Here is a 24,683-nt window from a genome sequence, read left to right on the forward strand (position 1 = left end):
TTACTCTCTCTCTCTCTCTCTCTCTCCTTTTGGATGTTGTGGTTCGCAACACAGATATTTAGTGGCCATCATGCTTGGACTATAGTCTACTTTCAGCACACATCCTCCATCCCGAGCTGGCTCTCCAAGCATCCTTTATCTGGTGTTCCCCTCTCTATTTGAGCTGCCTTTTCCTCCAGCATGTGAAGCCAGTTTCCAAGCCATGGAGCAATCCTCCTGGTCCTTATCTCTACTATCTTTGGGTGTTAGTCTCTCATTCAGTTACTTTATATTCCACAAATTAGTGCAGTCCTTCTATGTCTGTTCCTCTCTTTCTGACTCATTTCACTTAGCATGATACTCTCCATGTTGATCCACTTATATGCAAATTTTATGACTTTATCTTTTCTAACAGCTGCATAGTATTCCACTGTGTAGATGTACCAAAGTTTCTTTAACCAGTCATCTGTTCTCATGCATTCGTTTTTTTCCCCCTGATTCTGGCTATTGTAAATAGTGCTGCAATGAACATAAAAGTGCAGATGTCATTTCTACTATACATTTTTGCGTCTCCGGGATATATTCCCAGAAGTGGCATTGCTAGGTCAAATGGGAGCTCAATTTCTAATTTTTTGAGAAATGTCCATACTGTTTTCCATTAGTGCCATTTTTATAAAGTCAAAGCTCATAAATAATATAATATAATTATATAATTATATTATATATAATATAATATAAAGCTCATAAATAAAATAATAAAATTATCTAGGAAAAGGGTTAATAAATTAAGTAAAACTTGATTATTTTGATGTAAGTCCCTTAATATTTTCTGTGACACAGGTAAATTTTTGGATCAAGAGAATATGTCATTGCTATTCAGTTACTCTGAAGTTATGTACATACAATTCTAGGATATCAACTTGAACTAATGAAATCACTAATATTTCTTTTTTTTGAAATTTGGTTTGATCTTGTTACCACCATTGTGAGAAGTCATTATCACTTCAGGGATTTGAAAAAATTCTTTACTATAGAATGGGGAAGTGGAAGAAAGAGGAACAAAGTGATGTGTATTTAAAAAATCCTTATGGTAAAATGTACATATAACTTCATAAATGTACATATAATGAACCTTAGGATACGTAATGTTTTCTGGGGCTGGAGAGATAGTACATGGGTAGGATGCTTGCCTTGCAAACACATGAGCTGTGTTCAATCCCTGTAACCCATATTGTTCTCCAATCACTGCAAAGAGTAATTCCTGAGTACAGAACCAGGAGTGACCCCTGTGTATCTCCAGGTGTGACCTAAAAATGAACAAAAAGAAAATAAATGAAAAGGAAAAGAGTATGTGATTCTTTATAAGTACTCTATTAGATTTTTTGTAACAATTTTGAGAGGTTGAGATTGTCATTCTCATCGTGAGATGAATCATCAGGTTAAGTAATGTATAGTCCTTGATATGACTGAGATTTAAACTTTTGGACTTTATAAATTAATGTCCTATCTTTTTAATTATGGTAAGCTGCCTTTATACTATTATGATTATAATAATATACTCCTTGTTATTAATGTTAAAAACTACAGGTTTAATTTTCCTAAAACTCCTATCTAGTAATCTTTTTCTTTCCATACTTTGTATTTTTCACTTCATATTTTTCTTGGGAAAAGCATTTTCTCCTATAACATCAAGAAAAACAATGTTTCATTGTCACCTGACTTTTAAAACTTCTTTGTTTGAATTAAAAAAGATGCTTTGATCTCAAGTCAAAATTACTTAAGAAAGTATTTGTTTTTTAATAGTAATTAAAAAATGTGACTTGCGGGGCTGGAGCGATAGCACAGCAGGTAGCGCGTTTGCCTTGCACGCGGCTGACCCAGGTTCGAATCCCAGCATCCCATATGGTCCCTGAGCACGGCTAGGGGTAATTCCTGAGTGCAGAGCCAGGAGTAACCCCTGTGCATCGCCAGGTGTGACCCAAAAAAGCAAAAAAAAATGTGACTTGCTTTTATAGAAAGAATTGATAAAAAGTTATTGGACATAAGTAATAGGAAAATTTTAATTTTAAATGATAAATAGGTAATCACAGAACATAAACATTTTGCGAAATATTTGTTTTGGCCTTTAATGTAATGATTCAACTTTTGGGCCATAATATGAGATATCTATGTTCTATAGAACCTCTACACTGTTAGTTTTAGGTTTGAGAACAGTAACCTTGAAAAGAAAGGGAGTTTGAAGAGTATGAGCAATAAGCTTAATTTTGTTAGATGAGAGCAATAGCACATCAGGTAGAGCGTTTGCCTTGCATGTGGCCAACTTGGTTCCATTCCTCCATCCCTCTCGGAGAGCCCGGCAAGCTACTGAGGATATCCCGCCCACGTGGCAGAGCCTGGCAAGCTACCCGTGGCATATTGGATATGCCAAAAACAGTAACAAGAAGTCTCACAATGGAGACATTACTGGTGCCCACTTGAGCAAATCGGTGAACAATGGGATGACAGTTCTACAGTGCTACCAGAATGTAAGAGATGTTAATTCAATGGATAGGGGAAAACTTTGTCTTTGAGTAAATAAAGTATGCATATTCTTCCCTGTCCCTTTCTCTGTCTGCACCTTTAGGTGTTGGACATTAAGTAAGGAACAGCTATTTCAGGAGTTCCAGACAGTTTGGGAAGAAAGACTGGAATTCGAAGTGCTTTGGGTTTGGTGATTGGTTTATCTCTTTTTATTTGATTCTTAAGAAAGTGGAAATACCGGAATGTTCATTACTTTGGGGGAATGGTTTGATGATCAACTGTTGAGCAAATGGTGTAACAAACTAGTCCCAAATTAGTGATATAACATTTATGTACTTATTTATTGTTACTCTTTTTCACTTATTTGGGAAGGTGAAGTTCAGATGAGTCGGCCCTGACCTGGCTGCAGGTTGATTATGCTTGGTTCCAGGTTGTAGATTGTGTATTAGCTCTGTTGCACATGTCCCGTTGTGAGACCAAACTGAAGGGTGAGCTGCTTCCTCAGGTCTAGGACATCAAGCTAAGCAAGAATGTATGAACTCCAGGTTACCTCATGTCCACTAACCCTCCACGAGTCAGAGTTTACATAATCATGCGTGATAGAAGGGGTGCCTATTGGTCCATGCTCTCTGCTCCCTCTAGGACACATGCAAGTTTATCTGGCAGAGGAAGGGGGCACAGAATTCCTTTCACATATATTTCTTCTGCTGCACTCAAGCTAACATTTAGTTCAGTTTTATGATTTTCACGGTATAGCATCACTTTTAAACGTTCCTGCTTGGGGTCTGAGAGATAAAACAAGGGTTAAGACACTTGGTTTAGTCCTGAAAACATACAATCTTTTAATGGAAAACTAATTATCAAATGCTTCCTTAGTAGAGCTATCTTGTTTGGGGGTATAACTCCCACAATAATCGTGAGTTTTGTGTTGAAATATGGAACGCAATCAAGGTGAAGAGAAAATGAAGTGAAATTCATCAGTTATACAGTTGGGGTGAGGGTCTGGGGGTATATTGGGGATTTTGGTGGTGGAATATGGGCACTGGTGAAGGGATGGTGTTTGAATACGGTATAACTGAGACATAAACCTGAGAACTTTGTAACTTTCCACATGGTGATAAAATTAAAAAAAAAAAGACACTTGGTTTAGCACAAGCTGCATTGCATCACTGGTTCGAATCCCAGCACTGTATGTGGTCCCTAGACCATTGCCAGGCATGAGCCCTTCAAAAATTTTTATAGTAAATAATATTAAATTTATTGCGTCACAGTGATAGCACAGTAGGTAGGGCTTTTGCCACTAACCTGAGTTCAGTCCCTGGCACCTGATGTGGTCCCCTGAGCCCCGCCAGGAGTGATTCCTGAGCTCAGAGCCAGAAGTAAGCTCTGAGCACTACCAGGTGTGGCATGTGAGGGCACAGTGTGTGTGTGTGTGTGTGTGTGTGCGCGCACACACACACATGTGCGAGCGTGCACTCTCCCCCCCCCCACAAAACCCCCACAAAAACTTCTGCTCCATTTTCTGTTCTTGCCATATAGGGGGTGAAACTTGTGGGACTCACACTTGGTGGTGTTCACATTGGCAAAACTCTTCAGGAAATTGATCTCAGTGGAGTCTTCAATAAGATGACCATAGTGGCAAACACAACACAACCAAAAATAAACAAGTGGGCTAGATAAAATTAAAAAGCTTTTGCACAGTGAAAGAAACTCAAGCTATACAAAGACACCCTACTGAATGGGAGAAATGCTAGCACATAATATATCAAATAAAGGGCCCATATCCAAGATCTATCAGAAAACCTTTAAGCAGATCACTCACATTCATAGAACTGAGGTGTATTCTGTACTTGCTAAGTGATGATAATATAAGAACAAATTAGAGGCCAGAGTGATAGTACAGCAAGTAGGGCACTTGCCTTGCACTGGCCAACTTGGGCACAGACCCTGGCACCACATATGGTCCCGAGTCCACCAGGAGTGAGGCCTGAGCACCTCGGTATGCATTCCCAAACCAAAACAAAGCAAAAGAAACTAGTAACATTTTTGTTTTTGGTTAGAGGGCCAAGGCACATGAAAGCAATTTGTAAATAGAAATATGCCATACACTTGTGAAATACAATTATGAGACCAAGTTCTTAGCTAAGCCTGAAAATTGATATCACTAAACTTTGCTTGCTGTTTAATTTTATGTAGTCAGTTGGGAGAAGCACTGGACTGCTGATCAGATCGACTTGGGTTCTCTGTCTGGTATAACCTAGTGACCTCCTGAGAAGTATCCCTGATTTAATTGTGAGGGTGAGTGTATAATCTTTATTATACTTCCATTATGCTAATAAGCAGCAAAATGATTAATCCACAGGTCTGTAAGCAGTATTTTTTTTTACAGAAGGCATTTGTCATCATTTGTTCATAGTTAATAGAGTTACTTATCCACTGTTCTCTTTAATTGCTATTCACATTCTGTATGTAAATGTAGCAAGCAGATATGTGCTAATTAAAATGTGGGATCCAAGTATTCATAAAGCAAATGACAGAACAGATCATGGAGTTTTATATTTAGAAATATGACGTTCTATTTTTGCTCATCTTTTTTTTTTTTTTTTTGCTTTGTGGGTCACACCTGGTGATGCACAGGGGTTGCTCTTGGCTCTGCACTCAGGAATTACCCCTGGCGGTGCTCAGGGGACCATATGGGATGCTGGGGATGGAACCCGAGTTGGCTGAGTGCAAGGCAAATGTCCTACCCGTTGTGCTATTGCTCTAACCCTATTTTTGCTCATCTTAATGAAGCTAGTCAAGGGAATAGTCAAGGACTCTTAAGTATGATGAAAAATAAGAAACAGAAGCAACAATTCGTTGCAAAATATGGACTGTGAGTTTCAAAGAAAAGTGTGGGGGCATGTGGGACTTGAGCATTTGGTGGCCGAGAGCCACCTCCCCAGGATGGAAGATGGATGGGGGGATGGAGAAACAGGGACTTGGCTCCAGGCTGGTTGGTAGTCTGTTTATTTCTCTCTCCTCCCCAGTGTAGTGCAATCTCTCCCCTTACAGCACAATTGTAGTCATGGTTTTGCTCGTAGTCCCAGTCATCATCGTTCCATTATCCTAGCCTCCTAGTAGAACTCAAAGTCTTCTCCTCTAATCCTTGATTTTCTAGTCATCGTCTAGGCCCATAGTCCCTTCTTTTCCTTTACAACATAGTTCTATAGCAATCATGGAGGATGGGGTACACATAGGTGGGGCTGAACATTGTCATAACAACAAACAGAGGTAACATCACTCCTTCGGGGGATGTTCTAGGAGATTAACTCAAGACAAAATCTCATCTGAGAGTTCAGCACTCCAGATTACTAGGAAATCTGCTCATGGGCAGGATTCCGTTCAGGGTGTATTGCTTTAACCTTTCCTCAGGTAGTAATTCATTTAAACAATCATAGAGAATATATTTTTATAACATTTCTAATAATTTTATATGAACATAGTTAAGAGATATATTAAGCTTAAAGGTTGGCTCTTCCTGGGGACATCTTGTTTGGAGTCAATTAAGTCAATTAACTCCTGTTACAAAGCATAACATGAACAGTCTTCCTGTGTCTATACAAAAAGGATATTGCTAAACCGTGCAAGTGACATAAAGGAAAGAGAAAAGCAATATAGGATTATTAGTGCTTGATGGAATTGGGAGTGCCTCAGGGGCACTATTGTGGGAGTAGCTCAATAAACCTAAGTTCCCTGCGGGAGGAGCAAGGACAGCCCAATGTTTTCCAACATTGGACAAAACCCAGAACTGGAAACTGGAGCTTTGAATGTTGACATTGGAAGAACACACTCATCAAGAGACAAAGGCTTCAGCTCAATAATTATCCCAAACAAATAGGTCATCACGGGAGCTTTTATGGTGCTTTCTGTGTGCACCGAATATAATTAGAATATTTAAATGAAACTTCTACTTCTCTTTCTATCTGGGTGACCTTGGACAAGTCTGCTGTCTTGATGTTACATTTTCCAATCTGTAGAAAGTGTATGATAAATTTCACAGGGATTTATGGTAAAAGAATAAAAATTGCAGCATTCTTGGAAGTGTTTTATACATCATAAAGTTTTGTACATGTGAAGTCTTACAACTTTGATATTCAAAGCCAGTGGTGAGTCATCTGAAGCAACACGTTTGTTTTCTGGGTATTACAAAGAGAAAGCAACAGGAATGATTGGTTTTAAAGTCTAGCCAACCCAGAAATGAAAGCTGGAATTTTTGTATGTTGACATTGGAACAAAAGATTTGTCAGGAGACCAGAGTTTCAGTTCAATAATTATCCACTTTTCAGAATCACTATCCTGGGCCTTATTAAAGGAAGATAGGACCTTTAGGGATATATATGAGGGCATGATATAATAATTCTCAGATGACACTATGTGACCTTAAGGCATAATCAGATTGAGAATAAAGTAGAATTTTTATTAATTTGCACAAAGGTAACAGAAATTGAAAGCAAAGAAAGCCAACATCTAAATAAATGATGTCAATTCCCAAATATTTGGCTCAATAGTTAAAGCATACTTTTAAAAAATTTTCATGTTTCACATAAAAAACAACAACTCCACAACCAATTTTTAGGACTCTATATAATTTTATATAGAACATTTTGAATTCTCGGGGATTCCTCTAATACTTGCCAGCCATGCTTTATAGTTAAAGCTTTCCCTTTTTCATCATGTCTTATAAAACGATAATATTTTGTTTTATCTTACTTTTGCCCACACCGGTGGCACTGAGAACTTACTTCTGGATCTGCATCCCGGCATCACTCCTGTGCAGGGGACCTTATGGAGTACTGGGGATCAAGCCCAGGTTGACCACATGCAAGGCAAGCACCCTACCTGCTGTACTATTGCTTCAGCTCCTTATTTTGTTTAATTTTATTTCTGGGTTGATTGATGCTTTGGAAGATTAAATTTGCCTTTTCCCCAGAGGCAAATGTAAATGCTAAGCAAATGACTCTCTTAGCATTTTGTGGAAACTCAAGTATCAATCTCTCCCACTCTATGAGAGCGTGTCTCCGATTCTGTTCCTAGAAGTTCAATTTTATAATTCCTCAAATGCTCTAGTGCAGCATCATAAAATCGAAGACTTGCTTGACTACCCCAGAGTATAATTTACGAGCCTCCGCATGTTTAATTTACCTCCTTATTTATTTATTTATTGTGGGTGTAATCTCAGGGATTTCAAAGACCATTTTCTGTGATACTTGCCAGCCATGCTTAATAGTTAAAGCTTTCCCAGAAATGCCCTGCGGTTGAGGCTGAGCCATACTGGGGGCTAGTAGAGTCACCCCGGTGTTGGAGGCTGGAGATCCACATACAAGGGACGTACTTTTGACCCTTGAGTTATCTATTCAAGACTCACAGTACTTCATATTTCAGCTATAATCCTTGGTGCATTAAATCTGGGTATTTAGAAATAAATATTTATTTAGTTCCACCCTCCCCCCCCCACATACATATATTGTGACTCACCTTGTGGGTTCACTGCTCAGATATTGCTCCTGGTTTTTGACTCAGGGATCACTCCTGGCTGTGCTCAGGGGACCATATGAAGTTCCAGGGATGGAACCTGGACTGACCACATGCAAGGCAAGCTCCCTATTCATTGTACTATCTCTCCATCCCCTATAAACTTTTTTTTTCTTTTTTGGGTCACACCCGGTGATGCTCAGGGGTTATTCCTGGCTCATGCACTCAGAAATCACTCCTGACTGTGCTCAGGGGACCATATGAAATGCTGGGAATCAAATCCGGCTTGGCCGCGTGCAAGGCAAGTGCCCTTCCTGCTGTAGTATTGCTCCAGTCCTCCCCTATATACTTTTAGAATTAATTTTTTATTATGGTTCTATGATTTTCAAAGTTATTCATAGTGAATTTCAGGAGTATAATGTTCTGGTGTCAATCCCACCACTTGTGCTGACTTCTCTCCACCAGGTTCCCGTCTACTCCTAGCCTCCCTCCTTGAAAGACACATTTTATTTATTTATTTATTTGTTTGTTTGTTTGTTTGTTTGTTTATTGGTGGGGAAAGAAATATTTTTACGTTAAAATTTTACTTTTATTTTTATAAAGTGGACTGGAGCAATAGCACAGCAGGTAGGGCATTTGCCTTGTACATGGCAGACCCGGGTTCGATTCCTCTGTCCCTCTCAGAGAGCCCAGTAAGCTACCGAGAGTATCCTGCCTGCAGTTTTTCAGGCTCTGCCTGAAACTACCCATGGTGTATTTGATATGTCGAAAAACAGTAACAAGTCTCACAATGGAGATGTTACTGGTGCCCGCTCAAGCAAATGAATGAATAACGGGACGACAGTGCTATAGTGCTTTATAAAGTAGTTCACAATATTTGATTACATTTAATACTCAAACACCTTTTCACCACCATATTTCACATGCTTCCATCTGGAACCCCAACCCCTGCCCCAAAGCAGAACCGAAATAATTTATTTTGTATTGTTTGCTGTAAATAAATCGCTGAAAATGCTCCAAGAAAGTTTCCTTTGAGGAAAGTGTGTGAAGATTGTTGTATTTAACCCAGGGACCATTAAGCCCTTCTCTATCAGAGATCACTAACATGTTGTTAAATGTTGAGCCTTGTGTGCATATATGTGTGTGTGTGTGTGTGTGTGTGTGTGTGTGTGTGTACACAATATATTTGGACAGGCACTTTTTTTTAAAGTGAATCACCGTGGGGTACAGTTACAAACTTATGAACTTTCATGTTTGCATTACAGCCATACAATGATCGTTTATCCATCCCTCCACCAGTGCCCATTCTCCCCTACCAATGTTCCCAGCATCCCTCCTTACCACTCCCACTTGATCCCCCATTCCCCCCCCCCACCTCAGTGACAGGGCATTCCCTTTCGTTCTCTCTCTTTTTGGGTGTCGTGGTTTGCAATAGAGGCCATCGTGTTTGCAACAGAGTGACCATTGTGTTCGGTCTATAGTCTACTTTCGGCACGCATCTTTCAACCCAAATAGGTCCTCCCAACATCCTTTACCTGGTGTTCCCTTCTTTATTTGAGCTGCCTTTTCCCCCAGCATGTGAGGCCAGTTTCCAAGCCGTGGAGCAGACCTCCTGGTCCTTATCTCTACTACTCTTGGGTGTTAGTCTCCTGTTCTGTTACTTTATATTCCACAGATGAATGCAATCTTTCTGTGCCTGGACAGGCACATTTTAAGGATTGGTTATTATAGTTTGTATCACATGCTTTCAGTGTTGTTGATTCTGTGAACATGCACCAATGTGCCCACTGTCCCTGTCCCCTGCCCCTATGACCTCTCACTTGCCTCGTCTTACTTCCCAAATCAATTTCTTTTCTTCCTTGTCCTTTTCATTTATATGATTTAGGGTCTAGGATAATACAGGTATCTCTCCTTTGATACCTTGTATTTCCTTGTCCTGGTATTCTTTATACCACAAGTAAACGAGACCATCTGGCATTGGTCCTTCTGACTTAATTCACTTAGCATGATATCCTCCAGTTAAAACGAAGTTGCAGTGAAATTGCATGATTTCATCCTTCTTTGGAGCTGCATAGTATTCTATACCACACCTTCATCATAATCCATTCATCCGTAGTTGAAGGCTCCTAGGTTAATTCCATATCCTGGCTTTTGTGCTCAGTGCTGCAATGAATAATGGTGTGTATCTGTACTTGAGTGACTTTCCCTAGGTCACCCAAGCCTTTGGGGACCATTACCTTACCCTTACAGAAAAGAATTCCAGGAGGAGACAAGATATAAATTAAAACAGCTTTGGCGCTGGAGCAATAGTACAGCGGGTAAGGCGTTTGCCTTGCACGCGGTTGACCAGGGTTGGATTTCCAGCATCCCATATGGTTCTCTGAGCACTGCCAGGGGTGATTCCTGAGTGCAGAGCCAGGAGTAACCCCTGTGCATTGCCAGGTGTGACCCATAGAGCAAAATAACTAACTAACTAACTAAAACAGCTTTTGTTTAGATGTCTTGTGAAAGGGGACGGAATCGAGAGAGGAGGAAAATAAAGTAATGCCCTCGAGAGAACATAGACTTCTCCAGAGGTGGAGAGAGCTCTAGTCCACGTCCCAGCATTAAAGTATGAAAGTACACATTCAAGAGGGGAGAGGCAGGCCACATCTGCTTGAGCACCGTGCACCCAGCAGCAATACATGTCAGCACTTCCTTTGTTCCAACTTGGCTTGACTTTTATAGGGTTTTTCCCAAGCTGACGTGGAGCTTTCTACCTAGGTAAGAGCCTTTTGCTAAGGTGGTAGCCAAGTGAAAGAGTTGGGAGCAGTTGACGGTCTTCTTTGACGTTCCTTTCCTTTTTTGTTGGTGTTGGAGCTTCTCTGGAGAGGGTTTCCTGCCTTCTCTGTGTCTGTTCTGGAGTCAGTTACAGGTCTTAGAAGGACTTCCTTCCTGTGTCCACAAGGCGGGTCCTGGCAGCAATGCTTTTAGAAGTTTAGGGCTAGTCACCGAGTAACTTCTTCATAGCACATCTTTTTGTTTTACTATAACCCAGAAACTCATTGCCACAGGACTCTCCTAACTCCCTGCCTCACCTTCCTTTGCTACTTACTTCTTGTTGCTGTGAGCTGAGTTCCTGCAGGCACGGTTGTGGTGCTTACATGCTTCTCTTACAGTGCTTGCATGTATTGGGTTGCAATCCTTCCTAGGGTCACCCACTTGATTGTGGTGGTTGTACACTTCAGTTGCAGTGCTTGCTGGGGAGTCATTTTTCTGTGATCTCACTCTTCTGTGATGCCATTTCAAAGGAATCCTGTGGATACGTGCTTGGAGTGGTGGGGATAGGCTTATTGACCTGATGCTTGCAAGGCAGATCTTGGGCCCATCACTTTTTCATCTTTTCTTTATTAAAATATATTATTTTCTAGTTTATTTTTTTATTTCCTTATTTTTAAATTTATTATCTCTTCATATTTTTAGATGGGCAGAGTCTGGCAAGCTACCCATGGCGTATTCGATATGCCAAAAACAGTAATGATAGGTCTCATTCTCCTGACCCTGAAAGAGCCTCCAATAGTTGGGAAAGACGAGTAAGGAGAAGTTGCTGAAATCTCAGGGCTGGGAGGAATAGAAACGTTACTGGTGCCCGCTCAAGTTAATCGATGAACAATGGGATGACAGTGATACAGTGATACATATTTTTAGGAAAAAAATTTTTTTGGAGGGAGAGGACTCATTGGTGGTTAATGATTACTCCTGGCAGGTACTCAGGGATTTTTCCTCAAGGTTCTTGAGGACCATATGCTGTGTCTGGGATTAAACTGGTATCCTCCATATGGAAGGCAAGTGTCTCAACTCCTATACTATTTTTTTGTTTTGTGATATTAGGGTTCTTAATCATAATTCCAGTCTATTAGGCATTCCTATCCTTACCCATTTTAATTGAGTTTTCATTTGTAATTTTTTCAAAAAATATCTGGAGAATCTCGCAAACAGTCATCAGGAGACCTAAGGGTTCTTTCTGGTGATTGTGAGCCAGCTATGTCTGTGGTTCAATCCCAGAGCCCTAAATGCAGTTCCACTGCTATGTCTATTACTTGGGTCACCTTGGCAGTGCTTGGGGACAGGCTAGAGGACTTGTGGCATTATGTTAAACTGCAGTCAGCCTAATGCAAGGCTAGGGGCTGAACACTTTGTACCGCCTCTCACTCCCTTCTCTCTTAAATGACAGTTGCTGTTGTCTAGAGCTTACACTATATTTGAGAAGTAGAAATAAGAACCAGGGCAGAGGAAGTTCTCATTCAATTCCCAAAAGTCAAGATTATGTGATCCTTGGAAGAATTATTATTATTATTATCATTGATTTATTTATTTTGGGGTGACAACAGGTAGTAATCTGGGCTACTCCTAGCACTATGCTTGAGGGTCATTCATGACAGTGCTCAGCATGACCATGTAGTGCTGGCAATCAAGTGTGGTGGGCCTCCAACATGCACAGAGGTCTTCGAGTTGTCTCCAACTCTATGTTTTTTTGGAGAATGATTGATTGTCATTCACCTGAGTTCAGGAACCCCCACGTTTCCATTTCATTTTGTGTCTTTTCATCCCCTTATTTAATGCATCTTTCAGCTCCTTGTTTCTCATGCTGTAGATCAAGGGATTCAGGAGAGGGGTTACAAATGTATAGACAACAGACAAATGTATAGACACAGCCCATTTTGTGGTTATAGCTAGAACTGGGGTAAGAAGTACATAAGACTACACCAACTATTTTGGAGGAGAACTATAGAGAGATGAGAAGAAAAGATTAAGAAAGCCTTGTGCCAACCCTCTGCCAAGCAGATTTTCAAAATGACTGTGAAAGTTTCAAGTGCCTTGCCTGCTGTACTATTTCTCCAGTCCCTGTGTATATCCATTTAGAAGCAGCACAAATATAGATGCCTATCTTTGGAGCGTTAATAAAATTCTACTGATTACAATCAGACAATGAAAACATTCTTATATATGGTAAATTATAAGTTGCACATCTTGTGTAGTGTGTCACAGATTTATATATAAGCTCTGTATCTTCTTACTCCCCTCGAATGTTTCATATGTGACCTGTACATGTTGGATGAATAAATAATTGAACATCTTTTTCACAGCTTGGGTAGGTTTTCATCTAGGCAGAGCACATTGTTTTCAAAAGTGTGACTTATTTTGTTCATGGGAGGAAAACAAACAGCCAAAAATTAAAAAGAACTCCCGAATGACCACTGATTTCATTTATTGACATCTATTTTAACACAAAACCGTTAAAAAACATATTTCCACTCCTATAACCACTGCAATGCTATTTACAATACCCAAGATCTGGAAAGAATTCCAGTGTCCAAGGAAAGATGAATGGATCAAGAAATTGTGGATATAACCACAATGAACTACTACTCACCTACAAGAAAGGATGATTTTTTTTTACACTTTGCTAGATAGGGGTGGAACTGGAGTATATCATGCTAGAGGGAAGTGAATATAGGAGGAGGGACAGATACTTGATATCTCACTCCTGTGGAGAAATAAATGAAACAAAGCATGGGAATAAGACAGTGGTCTATGAAAACAAATACATTTTGCCTACCAAGAACTGAGTATACTAATTCTGGGATTAAGGGGGACAAGGATTAGGGACAGTGATTAGAAGAAACCTAAGAAATCCTAGGTGCAGAGTAATTGGCACTCTGGAGAGTGAGTGTGGTATAGTACTAGTGTATGATCCAAACATTAATTAGATTGTTATCATTAAACACCTCGATAAAAATGAAATGAGAATATTAAAATGCTACTGATTCAACTAAAATTTACAGAAACAGTGGAGGCTTAGCCTATAAATAATTCAGGTATACTAGGAGTTAAAGCTGTGCTTACCAGCCTCCAAAGCACCAGATCTGGTGCATGAAGATACAGTGGTACTCGGGGGTCCACATAGGCGGCTGGGAAGCCTTTGTAAAGTGAAAGACTGGAACTGAACAGACCTGGGAATATCACCTGACTGCTACTCACTAGCTGTGCAATTGACCATTCAATCTCTAGGAACTTCAGTTTATTTATCTCTATTATTATTATTATTATTATTATTATTTTGCTTTTTTGGATCACACCCGGTGATGCACAGGGGTTACTCCTGGCTCTGCACTCAGGAATTACTCCTGGCGGTGCTCAGGGGACCATATGGGATGCTGGGATTTGAACCTGGGTCTGCCGAGTGCAAGGCAAACGCCCTACCCACTGTGTTGTTGTTCCAGCCCCTATTTATCTTTATTCTTAAAGTTTTAGTAAAGTTTTAATGAGACAATGAGTGTAACATGATTTATTTAGGAACTGGTATTTTCATATGGGCTATTTTCAGAACTGATGTATAAAATAAAAAACCTTATCAGGAAGTTGATATATATAACAACTTCTTGATAAAGTTTTAAATTTTTTTAGTTCCAGGAGAGAATACAGTGACCATGATTATACATATATATATATATATATATATATATATATATACACAGTGGAGTACTGTGCAGCTCTAAGAAAGAACAAAATCTTGTCATTTACTGCAACATGGATGAAAGTGGAGGGTATCTTGCTAAGAGAAGTCAGAAGAAAAGGGATAGATAATGATCTCTCTCACATGTGGGACTTAAAAAAATAAACAACGAGATAGCAATGAAGTGCCAAAGGCAACACAACAGGAATTGGTGGTGACGGTAGTTGAAAGGGAGGGGAGTTGGGTTCCTTGTGGGAGGGAGTTTGGTAGACTCACGATGGGTGTGGCGTTGGAATTATGTGCATGAGAAATAATAAGTTACTATTTTATAAATCACAGAATCTAGACTAAAAACAATCTAATGCCCCCTTGTGAATATTGTAATAAACAAGAGTTCTTATTTTGATATTATAATATTACAAAACACCCAATGATGGTGCTTTTGAAATTTTGATTTGGGAGCTGACATGGCAGTGCTTGGTGATTACTCTCATCTCTGTGCTTAGAGGTGCACATCTAAGCACAGATGCACATCTATTTATTATGGGATCATAAATACATGATCCCATGTATTTATGTATTTGTGGATCAAACTCAGGGCTTCCTTTATGCAAAGCCTTTTGAAGTATCTCCCTAGCCCTGCTGATAAGTTCTTGTTCTCATATAATCCTTAGATATGTAAAATTTATGGTGACTAGTTATCTAGATTTCAATACCGTATGTAAAATAAAAAAGTCTTTTGCCCCTGATTGTCACCGCAGAACAAAGTATAAGTAAGCTGGCATCGCGTTGTTAATACTCCAATTTGAATCAGGACTTTCTATAATTATTGGCAGTTTTGTGAATACTAAATTATCTAACTTTTAATTATTATTTTACTATACTGGTAACTTAGTTGTTTACATGATGTTTTCTATCACATTCAACAGTGACTTGTAGCTATTCCATTGTATATCCAGCACCAGCACCATATGGTATATGATAATACCATAATATGAGAAATCATAAATAAATGATTGAAGGATTTCTGTAACTTTTTGTAGCAGAGAGAGAATGTATAGTGTAATCTGGGAGATTCTGAGGTTCTTTTTTTTTTTTTTTGCTTTTGGGTCACACCTGGCAATGCACAGGGGTCACTTCTGGCTCATGCACTCAGGAATTACTCCTGGCGGTGCTCAGGGGACCATATGGGATGCTGGGAATCGAACCCGGGTCGGCTGCGTGTAAGGCAAATGCCCCACCCACTGTGCTATCGTTCCAGCCCCTATTCTGAGGTTCTTTTAAGGATTATTTCAACATACGGTCTCATGACCCTCATAAATAATACAATACAGTAGGAACATCTCAGTAGGAAAATTTTGGGATCAGAGCCAAAAGTATTTCTTCCTGATTTTTCAGACCACATGGAGAGTTGGAATGTTTAAGATGATTAGTCTGCCACTCTACTAGTCTATCAACTAAGCCAGAGCCCCACGCCTGCCGATGACGGGAAATTAACCATCCTTTTCGGTTTTTTTTTTCCCTTGTCAGGCAGCGTGGCGATTACTAAACAGGCGTGAACTCGGTGGCGCGGGGCAAAGGGGAAAAAGAAAAGTTATGTAACAAACAGCGGGACTTAATATCTCTATATTCTTAGCAGTGGAGAACTATCAAATGCCTCCTTGGCAATAGGACTGCTTTCCTTTTTGGGGGGAAACCCCAACAACGGTAGTGAGTTGTGTGTTGAAACATGGAATGTAATCGAGATAAGGCATAAACGAAGTGAAACTTATCATGTACAAGGGTGGGGACTGGGGAGGTGGGAGGGGGCGGCAGGTATACTGGGGGGGTTGGTGATGGAAGATGGGCACTGGTGAAGGGAAGGGTGTTTGAGAATTGTATAACCGACATAATCCTGAGAACTATGTAACCCTCCACATGGTGATTCAATAAAATTAAAAAAAAAAAAAGATGATTAGTCTGCTTCCCACACAATGGTCATTGCCATTCTTGGGATCAGAAGTATGCCTCGCAGGTGTCTCCTCATCGGAACATGTCAGATGGTTCTCTACTCTGAATACAAACTGTAGCACTGTAGCACTGTCATTCCATTGTTCATCGATTTGCTCTTGAGCGAGCACCAGTAACGTCTCCAATGTGAGACTTGTTGTTCTGTTTTTGGCAATTTGAATACACCACGGGTAGCTTGCCAGGCTTTGCCGTGAGGGCAGGATACTCTGAGCTTGCTGGGCTCTCAGAGAGGGACCGAGGAATAAAACCTGGGTCTGCGTGTGCAAGGCAAATGCCCTACCTGCTTTTCTATCGCTCTGGCCATGGAAGTTATTTTATTTTATTTTTATTTTTGGGTCACACCCAGGGATGTTCAGGGGTTACTCCTGGCTCTGTACTCAGGAATTACTTCTGGCAGTGCTTGGGGGACCTTATGGGATGCCGGGGATCGAACCCGGGTCGGCTGTGCACAATGCAAACACCCTACCCGAGGTCCTATAGCTCCGACCCAAAACTGGAAGTTATTTAATTCACAGAAAATATTTTTTAGAATTCTTCTTATCTCTCTTAATCAAAGATAAGTTATAAGGACCCTGACATAAATGATGAGATCAGGATCTTAGAAAAGTCATTGATTGCTTGGATGGAAAATCAAAAGTTAGATAACAATTCTGCTTTCTGCAGTGTTGTCCAGTTCACAGATTTCTTTCCTCCCCCACCCCCCGATCTTGTTTAAGAAAAACAGAATTTTAATTTTTCTAGGGACAAGTTGGCTTCTGAACACAGAGGTAAAACATTTGGTGGTATCCCTGGAAATCTACTAAGAAATCTACTGGCATTGACTGAGGTCTTGCCTTCCTTTCTCCCAAGGGAGAGCCTACTTTCTGTCTCAAGTGTTAGTTGTAAATCTTCCTCTCAATCCTCAGGCCTTTACCACGTTGTGCCCCATCTCTGAATGTCCCTAAATCCCTGCCCACAATTAAGTGCCAAGTCATAGCAAGAACCTTGACCCTCCTGTTCCTTTCAGCAGTCAGACCCACTTTCAAGAGTTTCTGTCAAGTCAGAGCTTCAGTCATACAATGATTGAACACTCATTCCTCCACCAGTGTACATTTTCCACTACCAATGTCCCCAGTATCCTTTCTGCCACCACCCTTCCTCTGTGGCAGTTTCCTTCTTACACTCTCTCTACTTTTGAGAATTATGGTTTGCAATACAGATAATGAGAGGCCATCATGTTTGGGCCTTTATCTAATTTCAGTACACATCTGCCATTCCGAGTGATTCCTCCAACCATCATTGACTTAGTGATCTCTTCTCTATCCCATCTGTCTTCTCCCTCAGCTCACGAGGCAGGTTTCTAATAATGGGGTAGTTTTTCTGGCCGTGACAATCGAGATGTTGTCCTTGGGTGTTAGTCTTATAACATTTTATATTGCACAAATGAATGCAGTCATTCTATGTCTGTCCCTCTTTTTCTGACTCATTTCACTTTTAACTCAACGTCTTGAATTAGGAAGGAAATATTCAAAGGCCATAGTATTACATAAAAGGGACACAAGGAATAATTAGTGACAAAACCTCAACAAAACCCAGAAATAAACTGAAGTTTTGAATGTTGACATAAGAGGAGGAGATATGTCAGGAGACCAAGGTTTCAGATCAATCATTATTCCATAACAGTAGGTGATCATGGGAACTTGTGCATTGAAGGTAGTTAGAACTTTTATTATTATTATAATTATTATTATTATTATTTTTTTTGCATTTTGGGTCACACCTGGCGATGCACAGCGGTTACTCCTGGTACTGCACTCAGGAATTATTCCTGGTCGTGCTCAGGGGACCATATGGGATGCTGGGAATCGAACCTGGGTCGGCCGCGTGCAAGGCAAACGCCCTACCCGCTGTGCTATCACTCTAGCCCCCGGGGTAGTTAGAACTTTTAAATGGAACTTCTACTTCTCTTACTAGTTGGGTAACCTAGAGCAAGTTTGATAATTGTCTTCATGTAACATTTTCTAGATGGCAGAAAGTTTACGGTAAGTTTCATTAGAATTTCTGCTCAAGAATAAAAATTATAGTATTCTTGAAAGAGTCTTTTGGGATCAGAGCGATAGTACAGTTGGTATGGCATTTGTCTTGCACGCAGCCAACCTGGGTTCAATTCCCGGCATCCCATATGGTCCCCCAAGCACCACCAGGAGTAATTTCTGAGTACAGAGCCAGGAGTAACTCCTGAGCATTGCTGGTGTGACCCAAAAAGAAAAAAAGAAGAAAGTTTTGTACATGGTTAAGTTCTGAACATGTGTAGTCTTACAACTTTCACATTCAAAGGGGAAAGTCATCAGAAGTTCCACATTGCTTGTTTTCAGTCATCTTGGTTGGTAAAAGGAATAATCAAAGCAAAGGGTATTATAAAGTAGGAAACAAAAGGAATAATTGATTTTAAAGTCTAGCCAACTGAAAAGTGGAAGCTGAAGTTTTGAATGTTGATATTGGAGCAAGAGATTTGTCAGGAGACCAGGGCTTCAGCTCAGTAATTACCCACTCTTCAGATTCACTACCCTGGGCCTTATTAAAGGAAACTAGGACCTTTAGGGATATATATGTAGGTATGATATAATTCTCAGTTGACATTTTGTGACCTTAAGGCATAATCATCATGCTTAAGAATAAAATAGAAAAAAATTTAAAAAAGGAATAAAATAGAAGGTTTATTTAATTACTGTGCATAAAGATAACAAAATAATTATAAGCAAGGACTAAGTTCCCAAATATGGGGTTTAACAGTTAATATATTATTTTCTTGTTTTGTGCACTGGCACAACACTTTTTTTGTGGGGGGTTCACACCCTGCTATTTGAAGAGTTTACTTTTGGTGCTGTGCTCAGGGATCTCTCTTGGTGGGCTCAGGAGATCTCATTGGCTGCTGGGGATTGAATCTAGATCAGCTGTGTTCCAGGCAAATGCCCTACCCTCTGTATTATTGGTCCAGTCTCGGCACAACCCAATTTTATGACTGTATGCAATTGTATGTTCTTTTCTCATGTCTTATAAATATATGTTATATCTGATTTTTCTGTCCAATGATGAGAGTTGCATGTTAAAATCTTCCACTACTTTTGTGTTGCTATAGGTATGTCTCCTCAGGTCTACTACCAGTCACTTAAAAAATGTTGCCATCTATTCAAATGATGCATTTATATTTATGAGAGTTAAGTCCTCTTGCTTTATTGATATCAAACCAGTATGTGATGTCCATTCCTAGCTCGTATTATTTTTAACTTGAATTCTATTTGATCTGATACAAATATGGCCTTTCCTGTTTTTTCTTTTTTTCTTTTTTTTTGCTTTTTGGGTCACACCCGGGGATGCACAGGGGATACTCCTGGCTCTGCATTCAGGAATTACTCCTGACGGTGCTTGGGGGACCATATGGGATGCTGGGGATCGAACCTGGGTCAGCCGCCTGCAAGGCAAATGCCCTACCCAGTGTGCCATCGTTCCAGCCCCACTTCCCTGATTTTCTTTCAGTCTTTGACTAGGCTGTATGATTTTCTTCCTAAAGGCTTGAATACAAAGATGTGTGATCTACTGGAGGTCATAATAGTGACAAGTTTTCACAGAGGTATTAATTGAACAGAGTTCTATCTAGTTGGACAACATCCAAAAGTCAGGAATTCCCAAAGGTACTTCATTTATTTTGCCCCATTCTAGATATTTATGAATGATTAGAGTTGATGAAATGAAATATGATAGCAATTTTACATGACAGAAAATTATAGTTAATAAAATAAATCTTGAAGATGATTTTGGCAGATTGAATCAACACAAGCCTTATCAGTTTTAGATGGCAAATCCAAGATGTATATTCATCAAAATGGCAACTGGGCAAAGTTGAAAGTCAATTGAAAAGTATATGGAGATTTTATTTGTAGAAAACTTAGAAACTCAAGTAACAAAGATAAATTTTGAATATATAGTCTACAGGTCATGAAAGTAACATTTTTCCAGTATAGAACATTTCTGGTGTAGTATGTTTATTTCCAAATTCAAAAAATTGTTGAAGCATGTGGAGCTATAGAAAACATAGAAGATGCCTGTATGGTGAGAAGTTCCAAATATAATAACCTAGAAGAAAAGTTTATGAAATGCTTGCCCTAGAAAAAAAGAGGACTGGGAGATTCACAGGAAATGAAAAGTTTTTCCAGATCCATGTGCAAAGCCATCATGTCAAAAAGAACTATAGAAGGGAAAAACGGGGCCTCTGGGAAGGAAGTTGTTAGCAGATGTCCCACAAGAAGGGGAGTGTTTTATAATTTAGTGATCTTTCTTAAGAAAGTGCAAATCATCAGGCTTACTGCCTGATGTAGGATGATGCAGGCGAGATGCTTGTCTACTCCCAGCCAAGGAGCTGCTCATTTGCTTCCTTTCCTGGATTTTCAGTTATTAAAGTCAACATTTTCTTCCATTATTGGATTACTTTTAGGAATTTATGAACACCATCAGGAGTTTTCTTTTTCAAAGTTTTCTTTTTCAAAACAAAAAATGCAGGCGGTAGGGGTTGGGATGGGGATGGAGATTTCCCCTTTTGTAACTATCAAAACTCTTACCCCCTGCTATATGGACCGAAGCCTAGAGAGATGGGGAGACTTGTACAGAGATCCTGCTAGCAGAGCAAGAATAGATCAAGGAGAGTGGCATGGTGTGAAAAAAAATGTTTTTAGATTTCTAAGTACTTGAATTATTTTTTCTTTTTTCTTTTTTTTTCCTGCTGGGGGTGGGAGATACTGGCTGTACTCAGGACTTATTCCTGGCTCTACATTCAGGGATTACTCCTAGAGATGCTTGGAGAACCACATAGGGTACCCTTATGGGGTTCTGGGGTCTACTGCATGCAAGGCAAGTATTCTAACCACTGTGCTATCTCTCTGATTCTAATACTTGAATTATTATCCCAGATTTAACTTTCTTTCTTGGAGGGGGATGCAAACCTAGCCGTGTTTATGGCTTACTCCTAACTCTGTGCTCAGATATCACTCCTGGTAGGGCTCAGGGGACCATATGGGGTGCTGGGATAGAACCTGGGTTGGCTGCATGAAAGGCAAGTGCCCTCTATGCTTCAATACTTGAATTCTTATCCTTGATTTGACTTTTGTTAGTACTTTTGATTTCTTTCCCGAAGAAATCAACACCATATTTTCTATGGGGTAAATGTTATAACCCAAATAGAGTTCCTACTAGAGAGTTGATACCCAGTTAATGCTGATGGTCCCCTTTTAATCCATACACAGGCTATCATGTTGTTCTACATAATAAATGCAACCTCTTCTTCCCCTCCACTCTCCTCCTCTCTTCTCCTCATCTTTCCCCCTTTTTGCTTTGTGGTGATCAGAGTTCCTACATACACATGGTTAATGTGTTTGCTGGGGTAGGGGTTTGGAGGACATAGTCACTCACTTTATTTTCTAAGCTTGAACACATCTCCACTTGGGGGTTTCACTCTGCTTTTACCCATATCTGTGGCCAACAGGGCTCACCTACTCGTCACTGTACCTTGTCACTGTACTCATGCCGTGTTTGAGCTGTGGCACTGGCCCAGGGGTTTCACACTTCAGTTGTACTTACCTAACTGACTGTGATATGGGGGGGTGGTTTGGGGGGGTCCCGAAGAGCAGAGCAATCTGGACTGTGCTTCATGAATGTAGGGCAGCACTAAACTTGAAATCTCATACTTGCAAGGGAGGCCCTTTCACCACGGAGATATCCCAGTCCCTCCCACCCCCCCCCCCATCGGCTTTATTTCTATTTGTCACTTGCATTTATTTCCAGTTTATGATGACTTTCCTATCATATGTTAATGGTACCAGTTTAGTTAATTCTATTATTTGTTTGTTTATGATTATATTTTTGTTTTAGGCCAAATTTAGGTCATTCCAAGCAGTATTCAGAAGTGCAGGGATTGAACCTGGGGCTCTCCCATGCACAGCATGCATTCCAAACCCTCTGAGGTATCCAGCATAATATTAAGAGCCACCCACGTTATCTCTCAAAAGGGTCGCAGTTTAAGGAAGCCCATGACCCCCCCTACCTAGAACTTTCTCAGTACCTTCCGTAGGGCGTCTTTCAGCTCCTTGTTTCTCATACTATAGATCAAGGGGTTTAGGATGGGGGTGATAAAAGTGTAGACTACGGAGACCACCCGTCCTCTCTCAGGAGAGTAGCTGGAACTGGGGGACAAGTATATGAAGCTAGTGCAGCCATATTGCAGGAGGACCACCAAGAGGTGAGAAGAGCAGGTGGAGAAGGCTCGGTGGCGCCCTTCGGCCGAGCGGATCCGCAGGATGGCCGCCACGATGAAGACGTAGGAGATAGAGATGAGCGAGAGGGGGATGCTGAGGACAATGAAGCTGATGATATATAAGGCAGTCTCGTGAATATGCGTGTTGGAACAAGTCAGACGCATGACTGCGGGCATGTCACAGTAGAAGTGGTATATCTCATGGTTATCACAGAATGGGAGGTGGAAGATCACAGCGGTTAGAGTCAGTGATAGGAAGAACCCCAGAACCAGGGACCCGACCATCAGCTCCACACACAAGGGCCAGCTCATGAGGAGGGTGTATCTCAGAGGGTAGCAGATGGCTATAAACCGGTCGTAGGCCATGACTGCCAGGAGGACACAGTCAGCTCCTCCCAAAAAGACGAAGAAGAACATTTGTGTGCCACAACCAGGGAGGGAAACAGAAGTTTTCCCCATTGTAATAAGGTTTGCCAAGGCCAGTGGGGCAATGGAAGAAGTGTAGAAGATTTCCAGAACTGCCAGGTTAGCCAGGAAGAAGTACATGGGAGTGTGAAGGGAGTGATTGATCTGGACAATGACTGCGATTGTGGCATTTCCACCGAGGCTCATTAGGTACATTGCCAGGAAGGCCACAAATATGAGTACCTGTATCTTAGGGTCAGTGGAGAAAGGGCGAAAGAAAAATTGTATCTTGGCAGTTTTATTTATTCCTTCCATGGCTAGCATATTGGACCTGCAAAAAGGAAAGATGACGAGTCTCTAGGTAGCTCTCATTTAATATGATGCTTTCTTTACTCCTTTCAGCACCAAAACGTTGTTCCAAGGCATCTCGGCAATATGCACATATTTTACTTAGGTAGATGATATAAAGAAAAAACCGATACATTTGCTGCCTCTTCACTTTTCCAGTCCCATTTTCAGGTACCAAAGACAAACCTCTCAGTGTTGGATATTTTTATGACCATTGTTTTAATTCCCTTTCTGGGCACAGTGCTTGCTAAAGAGAGAGGTTCAAAAGTATTTGAAGAATTAGCCAATGAATTAAGTCTATTTAAAGTTCAAAGTCATATTTTATGTCTTTTGCTGATTTTTAAAATTTGATCAGAATCAACCAGAGTTAGAACTCTAGATGGCCTTTTGGATAAAGACTGCCTAGGATCAGCTGCCAAAAATGTTAAATTACACTGTTTCCAGATTTAAGTGGCATAATTGCATTTGGAATAAGTGCTTATTTAGTAAACACTTTCCCTGCTTGTGCAGTGAGGAAAATATACCTTCTTTTTCTCATAGATACCACAGGAGATCTCTATGGCTTTAAGTTACTGTTTTGGCAAAAATTTGAGGGAGAGCAGTTTAATTCATCCTTCAAAAGAGAGCATAGGATTAAAGATAAGGCAGAATTCTCATAAACCAGCACCTGAAATCTTGTCAAAAGGAGTTATCGTAGGTTCCTGAAGTTTTAAGTTCCTGCCTCTTCATATTTAAAACTTGAGTCTCAAAACCAAGACAGTAGTTTGGGATTGGAACACATTCACACAGGTGGTACCAAATGAATTAGTCCAAGAGATAAAAAGTTGCAAAAGAGTCTTTGGGTAAGTTCTCAGTTGCCACCTCTTTGAGTTTAGGCAGTCCACCATTCCTCTCAGGAATAGCAAACTTTAGCTTCATTTCATTAAAGGATCTAGAAAAATGAAAAGAAATAGAAGGTGGATAAATACTTTAAAATCCATGGAACCCCATTTGAAATCTCAGTATCCTAATCCCCATTTCGCATTGGTTTAACTTATCTCAATTTCTTTATGTAAATATTTCATACTCCTTGTGGTAGCTTTATGATAACAAGATCACCTTGTAAGAGAAGTTACCGCTAGAAGCTCT

General features: G+C 40.3%; 1 protein-coding gene across 1 annotated transcript; it reads right to left on the bottom strand.

Annotated features, from left to right (window-relative positions):
• Positions 1 to 22,592: 22,592 nt before the first annotated feature.
• On the bottom strand, positions 22,593 to 23,522 carry LOC101550547 (olfactory receptor 10V1). Its single transcript, XM_004620791.2, has one exon. The coding sequence runs from the start codon at positions 23,520 to 23,522 to the stop codon at positions 22,593 to 22,595; it is 930 nt and encodes a 309-aa protein (XP_004620848.2).
• Between the last annotated feature and the right edge of the window lie 1,161 nt (positions 23,523 to 24,683).

The sequence above is a fragment of the Sorex araneus genome, chromosome 6 (genome assembly GCF_027595985.1).
Source record: "Sorex araneus isolate mSorAra2 chromosome 6, mSorAra2.pri, whole genome shotgun sequence".
NCBI classification, from domain to species: Eukaryota; Metazoa; Chordata; class Mammalia; order Eulipotyphla; family Soricidae; genus Sorex; species Sorex araneus.